This window comes from Prionailurus bengalensis, chromosome A1 (genome assembly GCF_016509475.1).
Source record: "Prionailurus bengalensis isolate Pbe53 chromosome A1, Fcat_Pben_1.1_paternal_pri, whole genome shotgun sequence".
Classification (NCBI taxonomy): domain Eukaryota; kingdom Metazoa; phylum Chordata; class Mammalia; order Carnivora; family Felidae; genus Prionailurus; species Prionailurus bengalensis.
The window spans coordinates 145,518,787-145,536,643 of record NC_057343.1 but is presented as its reverse complement, the minus strand read 5'-3'; the positions used below and the strand labels follow the sequence as shown (position 1 = coordinate 145,536,643).

The 17,857-nt window shown below is 43.7% G+C and overlaps 1 protein-coding gene across 2 annotated transcripts in view; it reads right to left on the bottom strand.

Annotated features, from left to right (window-relative positions):
* Positions 1-17,857, bottom strand: part of RASGRF2 (Ras protein specific guanine nucleotide releasing factor 2) — a 244,497-nt gene that overhangs the window by 29,721 nt on the left and 196,919 nt on the right. For both annotated transcript variants that reach the window (XM_043593136.1, XM_043593138.1), the window contains exon 18: positions 16,408-16,514. In XM_043593136.1, coding sequence (XP_043449071.1) covers positions 16,408-16,514 — 107 coding nt within the window. The remainder of the gene's footprint in view (positions 1-16,407; positions 16,515-17,857) is intronic.

The window sequence follows — 17,857 nt, the reverse complement described above, 5'->3', positions numbered from 1 at the left end:
TTAAAGGACACCAAACGGACCATGGCTACATGCAGTATATAAACCTGGGATCGAGGGGAAAACGCTCTAAAGGGCATCACTGGGACAACTGGCAAAAGTCAAGTCAGGACTATGTCCTGGTTGAGAACATAATCAATGTTAGATTGCCCTAAATTTGATCAGTTTACTGAGGCTAAGAGCAGGCTCCTGTTTTGCAAAGACAGGGAGGAAGGAGGGAGGGAAAGAGACAGACAGAGAGAGAGAGAGAGAGAACACAAATGTGGTAAACATGTTAACTACTATTAGTGACTGTAGATGTGTATTAGTGTTTGTTTTATCCTGGCATTTTTCTCTTGATTTGAAAATTTTCAAGGTAAAGAGTTAAAGAAAGAAGTAATAAGGTAAAGATGTGTTTCTTGCCCTTTTAATTTTTTTTAATGTTTATTTTTGAGAGAGGGAGAGCATGAGCACGGGAGGCGCAGAGAGAGAGGGAGGCAGAGGATCCAAAGCAGCCTCTGTATTGACAGCAGAGAGCCCGAAACGGGGCTCGAACCCACGAACTATGAAATCATGACCTGAGCGGAAGTCGATGCTTAACCGGCTGAGCCAGCCAGGCACTCCACTTGCACTTTTTAAAAATTCTTGCAGTCTTTTTAAAAATTTTTTCTTTAACATTTATTCATTTTTGAGAGACAGAAAGAGAGAGTCAAAGCATGAGTGGGGGAGGGGCGGGGGAGAGAGGGAGACACAGAATCCGAAGCAGGCTCCAGGCTCTGAGCTGTCGGCACAGAGCTGTCAGCTGGGCTCGAACTCGCGGACCATGAGATCATGACCTGAGCCGAAGGTGGACGCTTAACTGACTGAGCCACCCAGGCGCCCCTAGCGCTATCTTAAAATACACCTGCAGGAAGCACACTGCGACTGTCAGGTTATCGGAGGTGAACTGTACAACTGCTAAGTCCTGCTTTCAAGGACCTGACTCTGACGGACTATATTCCCATGAGCAGAAGTGAATGCGTATTTTCCCTCCTATATAAAGTTACTCGCTATAACTACATTTTAACTTTCAGGAAAGTAATTTTGAAGCACTGACATTCTGAATTCTTTTAAATAATTAGAGAAAACATTGCTAATTGGAATGAATCCAGTAAAAAGAAAAACAGCACGCTTTACCTATATTTAGTAAATTCAGGGCAAAAATGTCCATAATTTCACAAACTGTAGACAATGCAATAGTCTGCCCTAATTTGAGTGGAATATTTTTGTGCCTCAGTTTGGTGGAGGACTATGTAACAGATTTGTCTCAATATTTTGTTTTTAATGCTTCACAATCAGTATCATTTCTTCAGAACAGGAACCATTGGGGCCTCAGGCAACACAGAGGTTATTATCTCTTACCATTCTTAGGCCTTTAGCTGGTATGTCTTCCTAAAATTTCATCTACTTATTGTCCAACAGCTTCTTGGCTATTGGTTTTTGTTTTAACATGTATGCTAGGAGAAGAGAGTAGTATCTTGCTACTGTGTTTTCTTTGTCCTACCTCCTCTCCTGTTTCAAGGTGAAGGGAATGTTTGTAAACAGTCAATGACCTCACTTACTTCAATCCCTGCACACTACCAAAAGATTTCTCAGCCATCAGGAGTCTGTTTCCTTAATGAATATTTGATATTCATCAGTGAGACGATGGGAGTCCTCCTGTAGCTATGTCAGTCTCTAATGATGCACATAATCTGATTATCATAAATGGATTAGTGTGAAGGACATCAGGCCAGTGTTTGGACCTTGCTAAGGGCTAATTAGCAATTTCATCAACCAGCGGGTACCTACTGTGCCCCACCCTGGGCTCAACAGGGGAAACAGTTCTGAGACCCCAGGAAGGCAAGTTGTATGAAAGGTCTTGTTAAGGAAAATAAAATGTAATTTTATTATTCTGAGCTCTAGGAAGACTAGCCTGAGAGAGAGCTCTGAAAACTTGGTGGAATTTGCCCAGACACTATTCGGAGCATGATGAAGGTTATAGGTGAATATTTGTTCTGCTGATGATGTAGCTGATGTAAAACAGGTTAACTAATGATGGCTGAGTACAAAATGGAAAAATTCTCACTCACAGTTTCCCCTGACATTTGCACAGGTTTTTACCATGTTCAAACTGAACTGCTATGCATAATTTCATTTCTCCCTCAGCTGACCCAGGAGCAGACAAGGCAGAAACCTATAATCTTGTGTCATACACGGGCCACTGAGGCTGAAGGGATGTGATCATATGGCTGACAGGAGACATGTAAGGAGGTGCCAGCGTGCAGACAAAAACACAAGTCTTCCATCTGACTCTGGTAACCCGCGCTTACACCTGTGCTTCTATCTGTCAATATGCCCACAAATCACCACAGATTCTAATGCAGTAGGTCTGGAACATTCTACTTTTCTAATGAGCTCCTGGGTGACGCCGATTACACTTTCAGTAGCAACACTTTGCCACTTTTTTTAAATTCACTCAAACAACAACTCCTCAAAAACGAACTAAAAAACTATCTGAATCCTCTGATGTACTACCTAGAATGTAAAGTTTCTTTTTTAACGATGCATGTAAAATGCAGAATTGGCCACTCAAAAGTCCCTGTTAAAAACAGTAGCTACTACTTCAAGAGAAATCTGGAGCAGCTAAAAGGCACTTGCCCTAATTAAATCCAGAGGTGGATTATTCATAATAAGTCTGCCTAACAGCCATTTTAAAATTATCTGGAATCTAATTTTTTGTCACATTTCCCCAGGCCCTGGAAGTGGGAAATGAGAATACTAACTAGGTGGGAGGGAGAACACGGTCTGCTTCTCAGAGGCAGCAATCAAGGGCGCCCACAAGATGGCGCGCCAGGGTCGTCTGGCTACCTCACCACCGCCTTTGTGCTGCGACCTGGCCGGCCTGGCTCTGGGGGAGCAGGGCCCTCCCTGCAGGGAGAAGCTGCCTGCTGTCGGTTATCTCATGCCCTGGATCAGGGAACCCTGCGGCACCCAGGAGGACCTGAGGCAGTCACCGCAGCTATCACAGCAACAGCTCATGTAGGTTGGTTTTTGTTTCCCAATTTTTGAAGCAGAGATGAAGAGACGGAAAATCAGAAAACAGAAACGACCCTGCTTCCACAGGTGGAGAGCCCAGAAAATACGAGACTTTTACATTTCAGTCTACACTCGCGGTGGGGGAAAGGCAGAGCAAAGAACAGCAGGCTGGGTGACGGACAGAAGAAGGAAACATTAACCCCAGAAACCCGGGGGTCCAGGGTGGGGGGAGGGGGCAGCCCCTCTGAGTCTGAGGAGTGGTTCTAGGCCTGGAAATGTAGCTCCCGGGAACCCCTGAAAAGAGGTGATAGCTCAAGCAGAGTATCAGGAAATACAGCAAAAGCTTAGGGACAAAAGGTTACCAACAAATGATGTCAGAATCCTGCTCAAGTGGTTAAGCTGTTGGGAGATGAGGGTATTTTACCAATATTTCACTGACTCCGCTCAAACACATTCATCAATGACTAGGAAGTCAGCATTTCCCTTTGGTTACTGAGCAATTCCTCAGGTCATTATCATAACTAAGACTTTGTGAGAGTGTGCCACACGCTAGATGACATTTTAATCACTTTATGATCCAATTTAACCCTTGATAGCAACACAGTTACAATCATTACTATTCCCATTTTACATACAAGGAAGTCAAGGTACAGAGAAGCTAAGTTATTTTGCCCAAAGTCACACCAGTAGCAAGTGGCAGATTCAGGACTTCACCCTAGGCAGTGTTAGCTGAAACCTGAGTTTTTAACTGCACACCACAGACTGTCCAAAAACACATGGCTACCAGTGAATTAGTGCTGGTGGCTTGGACTGAAAAGACACATCCAACAGGTGGTTGCCCTACTGAGTCTGGAACTATTTCCCACCTATACTAGCAACCATTTGAGATAGAGATCTTGAAACTCAGGTTTGTATTAATAAGACTGGATCATATAACAGAAAAATAATACAAGACACAATAAATCAGATTCTCCAGCACGCTGAAACAAAATCCCCTGCTCACAGCTTAGGTATGTTGGCAATTACGTTCATTCTTTCAGGAGACCAGGGTAATAATTACTAATACACAATTTATGGCCATGGGAACTCTAGGACATCAAGAAAATCTGATTCAATAAACACAGTTTGACAATAAAGAGAATTATGAGAGTAATTTTCTTACTATAATCAGTACAGTGTATTCTTAACAGTGGCCAGAGTTTTTAAAAGGAAAGTGGCAATGCTGCAGAATGGAGTAAAACCCCACAAAAAATTTTAAAACCTGGGGAAATGGGCTCATAAAGAAGGGGCTTAGGATGTGTTAGGCTCAAAAATAAAAGCCTGCGATTTGACAATGATTTTCAAGAAAATGAAAAGCATGCAGTTTCTGTCTTCTTTTACTAGGGAAGATGAAGAATTTAATTTACATTGTAGTGTACATTTAGGTTAGATCTGGGCCATCTGGTCAACTGGGAAACTGAGGCAAAGATGCTGAGTGATCTTCCCAAGATCTATGCAAATCAACTTTGATAGGCTGAGGATACGCTTTTCTGGATTCCTCATTTTAATGAACTAGAGATAACAAGCCTCTAAACCAGTGTGGTTTTCAGTTCTTTTAAGGGGAGTGGGAACTTCATTCAGAATTTAAATATTGAAACGTGATCCCAGGGGAGATTGTGCTGGCTAAAAGCTGGCACAGGAGACCCTGCACAGTACCTGTTTGGCCTCGTCTACCTGACACCACCCTTGGTCTGCCTGCCTTCTTGCTACCTCTGGGCAACCTTGACTGTGAATCACAGTTTCTCACTGGAAACGTGAAAGGCAGGGTTTTCCAGCATTTCCCATCAACTAACTACAAAAATATTTTAAAAGCCTCTTTGTTTGCCATACAAAAGGAATAACCTACTCAAAAACACACAAGGAAGAGCATTAAGTTTGGAATAAAATCCTCCAAAGCAATGCCGTAGTAATTCCAAACTTTCCAATACCTGTTCAACACTTACTCATAAGGTTTTAGAATCTCCAAGGAGGAACAGAATATATAGGAATGTGTAACTGACCATCATGTAGGAGCTTATGCACCAGGAAAAGGTGGTAAAACCCAGATAGTAAGTAAGCCCCAAATTTGGTAGGCCCAGGTGCTCCTGGTGGGGGCCCAAATGTTTGTTGAATGAGTGGACAAAAGTTCTAGGGAAGATACTTGACTTTGAGACATGTGGTAATATGTTACCTAATTCTTCTTAAACTGGCGTTTGGGGAAATTATTTTAGCAGATGTGAGGTGGGAGGCTACTAGAGGAAGGCACAGTGCAAAATGTGGAAGATTTGTCGGGACAAAAATAACTGGGAAGAGGCAAATGGCAATGAATGACACAGACTGAGTGAGAAGGAGGAAATCATGCAGAAAATAATTTATTTGGCCATTTTCTAACAAATGATTCCTCATCTGAATAACTTGCTAAAATGCAGCCTCTAGACCTGAACAGCTGTGCTCATAAGAATTTTAAATACTGCCCACAACCTTGAAATCACGTAACTCCCAGGCTTCTAGCTTTACCTCTCCAAAGACAATCAGTCAGTTTAAAAAGCATTTATCAGAAGATAGAGAATTTTTCCAGATGCTATGTTTTTCCCCTGGTTTCTAGATAGGTGGTTAATTGATAGACTGTACCTTCCAAGACAATGACAAAAATTAGAGATGAAAAAAAAGCTTGGAAAGGCCTGCTTTTAATCTTGATTTTTAAACTTCCATTGTTAATTAATGCCACATGCCAACAAAATTATCATTGACTTTAAGTCAAGAATAAGTCTTAGTAGAGAGTGGTCTATAAGTTATACTTTGTTCGCTGTGCCCTCTGACCCATAAGAGGGGAAAAGACCGATAAAGAAAGCTGGTAGGCAAGCTGTACCTCATCCCTTTCCCCATAGAGAAGACAGACCCAGAGTCAGGAATGTAGCAGAAGCAGAGCCTTTGACATCCATCCAGGAAGAAACTACGCAAAAAGATCAGGAGATACAGGTGGTTGGCATCTGGGAGCAGACTGGGCAGAAGAGGAAGCACAAAGGGCAACATGGAGGCAACACCTTCAGGCCTGAACAAACCAGTTGATGCCCTACTGCCACACTGGCTCCTCGGAGACCTGGGGGACAGAGTCCTAAAATGATGAAGGGGCGCTGGTCCAGAAAAGGAACCGAGAGCTCAGTCCTGTGTGCCACGGTCTCCAGAAATGCCTCCTAGGACCACGAGTGATTCTATCCATGTAGAATGCAAACTGGGAGGGCAGTAAGAAGCTGTCAATGTACGTAAAGTCCCAGACAGTGTTCCTCCGTGTTTTCTGCCCATGAAACCCATCCACGGAAGGTTAAAGAATCCCACTGGATTTACAGAGAAAGCTAAATTTCTGTCTTGGCAACTAATGGGAACAGAAAATAGGTTCCATTTAACACAGTGGTTTCTTTTTTTTTAACTGATTATTTATTTTTGACAGAGACAGAGCGTGAGCGGGGGAAGGGCAGAGAAAGAGGGAGACAAAGAGTACCAAGCAGGCTCCAGGCTCTGAGCTGTCAGCACAGAGCCCGACCCAGGCCTCGAACCCACGGACCACGAGATCATGACCTGAGCCAAACAAAGTCAGATGCTTAACCAACTGAGCCAACCAGATGCCCCTAAGACAGTGGTTTATTAACCTCTTAATTCTATTTCACACAGACTTAAATAAATCCTGTTGTTAATTTCTCACCAAGTTTTCTTTTCTTTTCTGTTTTTAAGACAAGTATAGTAGAAAGCTTAAGGAGAGTTTAAAGGATAACAACAGGGATGTATAAAAGATTAAAAAAAAAAAACTTTGGTAAGTAGTTGAAGGAAGTAGGATTTTGCTTGGTTGTTTGCCTGGATCACAGAAAGAGAGTCAGAAAATGAAAATCTATCTTCAGGTCTTAAAAAAAAAAGAAGAAAAGAAAAAAGAAAAACCATAGTTATCAGATCATAGTTTCTTACATGTTATATTTTCTAGGGCACTCTGACAAATAATTCATTTGTGCATAAGAACCCTTTAAAGATCATTTTGCCAGTTTTATGAATGAGGAAGACAGCAAGCTGGCATGGGAATCTAGATGAGAATTCAGGTTTCCAGGTTTCTCTCCTCACCTGAGTCCTTCCTGACCCAGCAACTAAAGTGAAATGTGATGCCAAGGCAGTTTGTTGTGAGGGAGAAGGACACATTTTGATAAAACAATACGGGCAGGATTGGAAACTACAGTGATGAAAATAAGTACCAGCCTACGTGCCCGGAAAACAGGAGGAGCCAAAGGGAACTTAAGTGGCTGGCCTAATTAGAGCATTCTCTGTTTCACTTTGGCTGCCTTCATGGGAAATATGAGTTTGTGAACAAACACTGGTTTGTACCTGGTGGACGTTTGGGATTTCTTAGCTTGGATATGCAGAGGTCAAAGGGCAGTGGTGTGGATAACTAGACACAAAGGAGCACAAATTAGTAAAGATGAGACTAACATAAAAAAGTGTGTGATCCATTGATTATCTTCCCATTTAGTGGCTTTATAAAGCTATTTGCAAGGGCGAAGCAGGAGACGACGAATTTGTCATTTAAACAAACCGTTCAGGGTGTCTGGGTGCCTCAGTCGGTTAAGCGTCCGACTTCGGCTCAGGTCATGATCTCACAGTTTGTGGGTTCAAGCCCCATGTCAGGCTCTGTGCTGACAGATCAGAGCCTGGAGCCTGCTTTGGATTCTGTGTCTCCCTCTCTCTCTCTGCCCCTCTCTCACTCACACTCTGTCTGTCTCTCTCTCTCTCTCTCTCAAAAATAAATAAAGATTAAAAAAAATTTTAAACAGAAATAGTTCATAGCTGCCAGCTTCTCACATAGCAACTAAATTTTCTCTTTTTATTCCAGGCACCCCCATCAGCACCCACTGGCAGGAGACAGGCCGCAGGAGCCTCACTGTACTTTGGGGCTGCTGGGCAGGGGGGCAGCATCTAATCCACGGTTAGGTGGGATGCCTGTGGTCTCCTGACCCTTAACCACAGATAGCACTAGCTCTAGTTTCAGCCATGGCCAGCACTGGGGAGGCTGGCCCAGGAGCGTATAAATCACCATCTCCATGCAAGAGGTGCTGTTTTGGTTGTCAGCACGGAGGCAGCCCTCTGCCCCATAAAACCATACAAATCCTTTACAGAATAGACTCTGGGACAAAAGTAATTTTTCCAAGGAATGATTTAGAAATAGAAAAAGCATGGTCAGTATTAGCATATGATATTCCCACTGTTTTGAGTCAGGAATGGCTATGTACGTTTTGCATTTCAAGCTGTCTGCACCCCAAAAGTTGGCCAGTGAGATCAGGGGCTAGAGGATGCGCTGGGCAGCCAGCAGCCTGGGTGTGCACCCTCACTCTGCCACCTGCTATCTGTGTCATCACAGGCAAATTATTTCATCTCCCTAGGCTTCAATTTCCCCATCTGTAAAGCTGGGATAATAACAATATCTACCTTGCCTCCCTTAAAAGGTTGAGGTGAAGGGTAAATGACTTACTATTTGAAAATAACTGCTTAGAGGAGAGCCTGACCCAATAGTAGGCAATACAGTATCTGTTAAATAGTTAAAACATTGGGAGTCATGTCATTCAGAATTCACCCTCGTAGAGGAAACAGTCTTCTCAGTCAGGGGTTATGTTTTCAAGTTGCCTATAAAAGACCATGCACCATAACTAAGCCTCAGACCTCAGGCTGGCTCAAAAATCATTTCTATGGAATGTAACGGCTTGTGTTGTCCTAGCTCAGCACCAGCGACACATCTTCCCTGGGAGCGGACATTGGGAAATCTGATCAAGCTATGGAAAGGATCTAGGCAAGGGCCCTTGTAAAGTCCTGGGCATCTTCAGGAGCATGAGGACAGGAAGCACCCACGTAATGCAGAGGGTGGTGCAGCCCAGGAAGCATTCTTTCTCCAGCACAGAGCTTAGAGATCAGACATCTGTCCTCTGAAGATGGCCTTGTAAGTGGAAAAGAAGGTCCACAGCTCAAGAGCAGAGACTGACCCTCAAGTGTGGAAGGGGAAGTCCCCCATGGGACTGGCAGGAGCAGGAATGGACAACAGTGAGGAGCTGAGCCCGAGGGCAGGATGGGGCTGGAAGCAGGCTCAGTGCTTTCAGCTGGGGTGACAGGAGCTGCCTATTTAGTAGCTGGCTCTTTCTTACACGTTTCATTCTCCCGCCCACATGGAAAGTCTGCACTATGCTCATCCTTGGCCCAACCTCAGTTTCAGATTTGGAATAAAGAGTAAATCTGAACTTAGTGCTCTAATTTGATGCTAGATTTAGTGTCTTACTAAGCAATGCCAAAAAAATTAAAAATGTAAAAAGGGGCCCCTGTCATCTGTCAGAATAACTAACAGAAGAGACGAACTACATAAACTCTCATTTTAGGACACCCTGATCCCTGAGGTCTTCGAACACACGAAGTCCCTGCCATGCCAGCAGCAATCACTTTCCCACCTCAGTTGGTCCACAGGGCATGTTTCCACTGGACCACTGACCTGAAGCTGCAGGCTCGAAACCCAAATGCAAGTATGCTCATTGGTACATTCCCTTACTGGGAAGGAGCCATCACCTTCTTTGAGATTTATAGCCCCAACACCGATGTTACACAAAGGTTTTGCTTTGTCTACGTAAACCCAATGGAGATGTGCCCCTCTTTGGCAGGCCTGCTGCTGGGGCCAAGTGGGGATGATCCACAGGTTCCTGTTTTGGAGGAATGGGGCGCTGCAGGAGAGAGGAAGGAATTAGAGAGCTGGGTCTGGCTTGCTGCTGTACTTCTGAGCGGTCCAGAACTGTGCAATTATACCATAGCCATTAGTCACGTGTTTCTATTTATATTAAATTAAATTAAATATTAAATTAAATTAAATGTTAAAACTGCAATTTTTCAGCCACCCTGGCTGCATTTCAAGGCTCAGTTAGCCTCATGTGGCTCGAAACTACTGTAGTTGGCACTACAGACACAGAATGTGTCCACCATTATAAGAAGGTCACCTGGGCAGCACTGATCAAATCTCTCTGTGACTTAATTGCTTCACTGGTCAAATAGGGGTAACAACCTTTGCCTGGGCTTAGACCCTCCCAGGGCTCTGCCAGGAAGCAGCCATTTGTAACGTTCTGAGCATTCATATATAACAGATGCTCTAACAGGTATTACCTCACATGATCCTCACAATCACCAGAAGAAATAGGTGATACCATGCTCACTTACGCGGAAGGAGAAATGGAGGCCTGGAGGAGCTGAAGAGTTAGCTGGGCCACGTAGCTAATGAACGGTAGGGCGGGGATTCCAATTCAGATAACTTTGACCCTGAAGCCCGTGCTCCTCACCATCCCCCCTGCTTCTCCAGCAGGCTTCTGAAGGCCCCTCTGCTCCGGCATCCATGCTCCATGGACACACCGGCCCCGGGCTCAACTCCTCCTGGGATATTTGGAGGCATAAAAGTTTTCACCTCAGCTGCTATGAGTGACTACAAAGTGGAGGAGTGAGAGCTGTTAATTCTTGTCTTACAGCCCAAACTACATTTATTTGTTAAGTGTGTTCAAGAAGTGTTACAGAACATATATTTTAACAAAAGGATTCATAGTATCTGTGTATGTGAGTATTTTTACATGATAAAGTATATATAAAGCCCTCTTATGGGGGGGTCGGGGGCGGGGTGGGGGGAAGTGAGTACGTATGTAAAAAGTATCATACACATTGTTAAAAGTAAAAGAGGGGCCCCTGGGTGGCACAGTCGGTTAAGCATCCAACTCTTGACCTCAGCTCAGGTCTTGATCTCAGGGCTGTGAGTTCAAGCCCTGCACTGGGCTCCACGCTGAGCATGAAGCCTACTTAAAAAAAAGGGGGGGAGTAATACAAAGGAAAGGAGCAAACTGGGGGAAATCAGTGTAATTGGCAGATTAAAGGTTTTACCCTTCATACAGAAAAAAGTACCTAGTATCAAGAAGAACAATACTAAAACTAACAGAAGATTTGGCAATGCCCAGGAAGAGGGGCATGGACTGGGAGGGGGCCCTCGGTGCTCAGAATGGTAGTGCTACAAGGTGTGTACAAAGGTAAAAAGTCACTGAGCCACACTCATAGGTTTAGTGCCCTTTATGTGGAGAATGTAATATCTCAATAAGTTGCTACAAAGCATATAAACTGAAATATAAGCTGAAGAGTTCTTCATCATCAGCTAAATGTGCTCTCTTTGCCCCTCAAACAATGAATGTAAGAGGACTGAAACATAACAGCTGTGTCACTTTGATATACTCCGTGAAACTGCTCTCCAGAGGTGACTTACACTTCCTGTACCGTAAACAATGATGAAATCATCAAGCAGCAGTACTGCTTGTCACTGATCATATTAAACTGCTCTGTAGACCATCCTTCCCCACCCTGCGTGTAGTTTTGGGCAGGGACCAATGTCTTCGGGGACCTTTAGTTATAAGAACAACTCTTCAATCAAAAATGTCCAGTCCAATATATTAAAGTTGTGGTTCGGTCCAGAATAAGACATTTCCTTCCTGTCCTAATCTAGCCTGTCCTGAGCCTGGAAGCCTATTTAGGAGGCCTCCTGTACTTTCCCACTACCAGCTCTCCACTTCTTGCTTTCACTTCTGACCTCCAGGGAAACGCACGCAGACTGACGTGCTGGGGCAGGGGGAGCCTGGCCCAGGCTCCCTCTGGATACGGCAGATGGACAGTGGCTAACTCTTCCTCTCATGGGGCACTTGGTGGGACTTTTGGAGACCTCTCCACTGGAGATTTAAGGCGAGCTCCCCTGACTCAGGTAATGTCTGGATCCTCCAACACTCACATTTACTCCGTGTCCAGCACACTCCAGGTCTCAATTCTTGTTAGTGAATGAATAAAGGAGGTGAGGAATCAGAAAGACAGTAGCTACATTCCCTCCATAAACTCCTCTGGGAAGGAAATTTTTAGGTAAGTAAGCCATTTTATCTGATCTCACACTTTTAAAATATTCCCTTTAAGTTAAGAAAATGAGTGACTGTTTCATTCTTGGCCACTTGTCACTCAGACGGTACCCAGAGTCTGATGGAGCGGGTTGTAACCTATGGATGTTGTTGCAGGTTCCTTTATTAATGCCATTCCATGGTCTGCAAAATTCCTCAAACAACTAGACAGAGTATCTTTCCAGAATCAGTGGATCACTAAGACAGTTTAGGAAAACCAAAGTTGCTATACATTATACATACAAGGTCAGGCCTTTGACAGGAACTGGAGGGCCAGCCTAGAAGTCCCTCCCTCTCCTGTGCACAGAAGACAAAGCATCACACAAGCATGTGGTTAAAAGCACTACAGCCCTGGAACCTGCAGATACCTTGGAATTATGCAAATGACACGTCAAGGCCTCTAGCAGGAGATGTTTGAGAAGCATGTGGACGCTTAATGAAAACACCTCTTTCTCTCAGATATTCTCTCTTTTTTTAAAAGTTTATTTATTTATTTTGAGAGAGAGACAGGGAGAAGGGAAGAAGCAGAAAGAGAGGGAAAGAGAGAATCCCAAGCAGGGTCTGCACCGTCAGCATGGAGCCTGATGTGGGGCTCAAACTCAAATTGTGAGATCATGACCTAAGCAGAAACCAAGAGCCAGATGCTCAACTGACTGAGCCACCCAGGTGCCTCCTTTCTCTCAGTTTTTCTCTCTGATTTCCCATCCCTTAGTCTCTGTCTTGACTGACTTAGAAAATTTTAAACACTCAAGAATACCTTCCTGGACAGAATGAACAACAGCAACATTAAAATGCAAACTCGATTTGACAACTATTCCTAGGCATCTCCCACGTGCCCAGAGCTGCAGAGCCCTGAGGAGGGAGATGCCAGGATGAACGAGACAGCCCTATCTGCAGGGAACTACAAGCTCCTTGGAGGGGGATGAAATGTGCATCTCCTGTCCTTAACTGGAAGGGATTTGGTCACACCCACCTACAGTGTACTTTATGTCTTTCATGCTTCTTCATTCAATGTCACCTTTAATCCTCACCAGATCCTTGGGGGAGGTAAGAGATGAATGGCTGTCCTCATTTTCAGAAGATGATATTGGGGTGCCTCAGTCGGTTAAGCAACTGACTCTTGGTTTCGGCTCAGGTCATGACTCATGGTTTCCTGAGTTCAAGCCCTGCACTGGGCTCTGCGCTGGTGGCATAGAGCGTGGTTGAGATTCTCTCTCTCTCCCTCTCTCTGCCCCTCATCCACTCACACTGTCTCTGTCTCTCTCAAATAAACAATGTAAAACTTAATAAAAGAAGAAGAAGAAGAAGAAGAAGAAGAAGAAGAAGAAGAAGAAGAAGAAGAAGAAGATACTAACACCCAGTGAGGCTGAGTGACTAATTCTGCCTCCACAGAAGATTCGGTGGCAGAGCTGGAAGAAGAATACACGTACCCCTGACCCTGTGCTGCTACTTCTGTTAACCCATAGATAAGGCATGTGGGAGAAATCCAGAGTGGACTTCTGGCTTCACTTTCAACATGAAAGGCAGCAGGTGAGTGAAAAAGCACAACAAAATGAGGTGAAAGTAGCACAGAATGTGTAACAGAGGAAAATTTTTAGAATCAGGAAAAAAAAAAAGAAAAAAGAAGCAACCTAGCCTTACTAAACACTTACGAAAGGGAAGGCTAAAAGATTCCAGAATGGCATTCTAGCACACATTGCAGGGAAGGAGTTGAAGGCAATTTTATTTCTCTGGAGAACCAACACTCATAATTCTGTGACTCTTTATTTCTCCTGAATTAAGTGCAGGGTAGTATCTGCTAATATTAGCCACTTTTGGTGAGAAATGAGAAACAAATACATGACATCTAATATTCTGTAGCAGACTCAATTCTCTAGATTATCCTCCATACCTCCTCTGAATTCAACTGAATTCAATCTGAATTCAGATCATGCTATCAAAGGTGAGAGGAGGTGGTGGGCACACAGTGTGGCCTCCAGGACCACCTGTCTTTCTCAAACTACCCTCTGTGAAGCCTGAATGAGCACCAGTCAGCCAAAATCAGTAAAGGGAGTAAGAGAAGCCTGGACACTGAAGCCAAAAAAATAAAAAATAAAATAAAGCTCTAAAGCAATTAGATAAGCAGAGATGTTCCAGAAATGTCCTCAACGTCATGTGCTTACAGAGAGAGTGATGGAAAACTCACTTGAATCAGGAAGGTACAGGATGTACACATGCTAAAGTTATAGCAGGATAATTGGAAACCAACCACAGATCCTTAAAACCCACTCACACATTCAGGGAAGGTAAGGAAAGAGAAATGAGTGGATGGGAAGAACTTCCTCTGGCACATCAGGGTCCACATGTTATACAATAATCATGTCAGGACAAAAGACTGAATACTTGAGCAATCTGTACCATCCACATATGCCCCCAGTGTAGAGGGTCTACAAAGCTGGGATTCCCAGTGTGGCCCACCCTAAATGGAACTGATCACAAATGCTTTCCCACATACAAGCACATCTTAAGTAATAAATAGGCTGTGAAGTATCTGAACTCTCCAAACAACAGCTAACAGGGTGCTTTTTGGATTAGATAAAGGCCCCAGGACACAATCTGAATAGAGAGACCCTTGCTTTCACATCAATCCATTTTCCATTCCAGTGACTTGGTGCTGTTCAATCTAATATTGCCTGTGTGTACATATGTATTTATGCAAATACAATGCAGCTCTCAAGCCAGATGATCACACCTTACTCCAAATCTCTTTATTACAAGCAAGGGATTCAATACACCCATCTCCCCCATCTGAGTTCTCTTCACCCAAAGTAAAGTAAGCCCAGCATACTGTAAACTGCTTTGTGGCTCTTTTCTAGCTACTATAAGAGTCCTCTGTGGATTGTGAGGGATTTCCATTTCAGGTCAGGAGAAAAAGAGGGCACTGGGGATTGACAGAAAGGAGGTGAGACTGAGAGGCAAGCAAGATTAGAGGTTTTGGAGAGATTTGCAGACAGGAGGGAGCTGAACCCAGGTAAACCTGGGCTTTCTCTCACAGCAGGGAAGACAACCCAGCAGCATCTGCTAAGCCTTGTGTACCAAAGCTACTCTGCATCTCTGAAGCCACCAAGGCCCAGGGAATCAGAAGTCAGGACCCCAAGTCCAAAACCAGAGAGGAGTGAATGGAATGGATGTCAGACACAGGAGAAACCTCATTATCCTGTATCTGCAATGAGGCAAATGGGACGTACAAATAGCTCACTCAGATTATGAGGAAGAGACTAAACATTTCAATGGGCTACGGGCAGTTCTCAGAATTTGAGCGATATGGGATCCATTTCTATTTATTTAAGATGTGTTGAGTAAAATTTTTACATGCTATATTGAATGTGCTACCTTCATTTTTTTTTCAATTAACATTTAAGAACTGTCATGGGCTAACTGATGGTGAGGCCCAAATCCCACTTTTCCCAATTAGCGAATTCTCTCACCACAGGGATTCCAGGAGTCTGGCTCTCTCGTGACCCTATCTCACGGTCTGTCATTACCAAGGGCTATGTGGCAGACCCAGGACAGCCTCAGGGAATATATGAAGTGGGGGCTCCTCTCTTCTCTTTTTCTTTATTCATTAGCATTTTATTCACATTTTATATGTTTAACGTGCTCCGATCTGAGCCACACAGGGCCCCCTTTTGTCTTTTCAAAATTCTCCTTGCAGGGCACTAGCCAAGCACGTGTCCAGCAAGGCCTCCCATTATTTGGCAGTGGGGAAGAAAAGCACAATGCGTGTTTCATGCCAATGAAGCAAAGGAGGCCCTTGCTTTATTTTGTGAAATTGCGAAATGGGTATCAATTCTACAAACGTGTAATGAAAACATACAAATAACAAGTAGGTGTCCTGTCAGCATGATGCAATTTAAAAACAGAATATTAGGACCCAAAAAATCAAAGTCGTGGGGCAAAATATCTCCTAAATCGGGCCAAGAAAATACTCCCCGACCAGATACCAGAGTATGTGGCACCAGAGTGATGCTTAACCTCCAGGGGTACCGGGTGCAGGCGGCACAGCTCAGCCTACGGTGAGGGCCCCATGAACGGCACTCCCTGGGTGGCACAGGACAGTGGCTCGAGTGCCCACAGATGGGTGCTGTGGCCTGAAAAGATGAGGAAAGCGTAGAGCCCTGCTTCGCCTCCTGTGTCACGCCAGATCTGAGACAGTGTGCGTTTGGCAAATGTGCATGTGTTCGCTTTGATCTGTGTGTATATCCTCCTATTTCTTTCCTTTGGCTCTAATTCCAACGTTTCAGACCCTAACTCCAAAGACTCAGAAAGCAGTTTACATAAGTAACAATTTAAAAAGTTGGTTTAGAAAAATCCTTGAAAGTAATGAATGATGCCATTAAATTACCTGCGCGTGCTTTGAGACCCAGTGACGGAGGACATTCAGTACTCGATTGGTGGCTGTTCTCCGAATAATAAACTCTTTGTCGCATGTTCTCTCAGTGTTGTTGAATCCTTAGGAGGAGAATAAACACACACATGTGGTTAAAGCCAATCCCCAGGAATCTGGGGAAGGTCACTTATTTGGGGACATTGGTTAGTGGAAACTCACAAATGGCACATCTTCGCAGACAGGTACAAGCAGCTTCAGACTGTTATGGATTCCACTTACTTACCTATTACAACTGCAGTTATGAGGCTACCACATCTTTACAGGTGCAATTAAATGAATAATGTGCACACACTTATTAAAGGCCACTGATTAAAACTAATGCTGATCTAATGACATTTCCACTTATGCCTGCCTTGTTCTAGAACATAAAGCCAAGGAAATTTTAACAAAGCATTTAGGAAAACATTAACTTATACTTTTGCCCAGAAGTCGTTATATAACCAATAACGTTTTCAGTATTTGTAGATGAATTAGCCCACACCTTAGCTCATAGATGATACAAATAGCTTATTATGCACCCATGTATTGAGAAGCACGACAGCATAGAGGTTAAGAACATGAACTTCACAGCCAGATTGGGAGTTCAAATCCCTGTTGTGTTACCCTGGTAAGTTACAGCACCTCTCTGGTGACCTATTTCCTCAGGTCCTGCATGGGCTAATAAGTGTACCCACACCACAGAGTTGTTCTGGAGATTAAGTTAGTTAATACATGTTAAACATTTAGAATGGCACCTGAAACAATAGTGGAAGGTCAATAAATATCAGCTGTTACTACAATCCAATGTTGGTTGAATGTCTTTGGTTCCCCTTTGTGCCAGCCTATGTCCCTGTCTTGGCCACCTTCTATCAAGAAATCATTTAAATTTTTTCCTACTGACTCTACGTTTTAAAAGATTTTGCCTTCCAATCATAATTAACTGACCTGTTTCCTTTAAAGATAGATGAAAGCCTTATAAAACTTCACTGGCAAACTTCTTGAAAGTTGTCTAACTTACTCATTCCATTTCCTCCTCTTCTACATTCTCTACATCCCCCTCCAAGCCTCTCACCCCATATGACCACCAAAACAGCTCCTGTTAAGGTCACCAGTAACCTACATGTCTCTATATCCAAGGGATATCCATCATCTCTCCGTTGGAAGGCTCACCTGATTAACACCAATAAGCAAATCACTCATGTATTTATATCCCCAGATCTCTTCTCTCATCTCTGGATCAATTTATCCAACTGCTTCTTGATATTTTTCCCTTAGATGTTTCAAAAACCTCAGACCCAATAGGTATAAAAGAAAAAGCCATGGCCTTTCCAACAAACCTTGTCCTTATCTAGTGTTCCCTATTCCATTAAAGGAACATCAACAGCCATCCAGATGTAGACACCAGAAACTTTGTAATCGTTCCTGG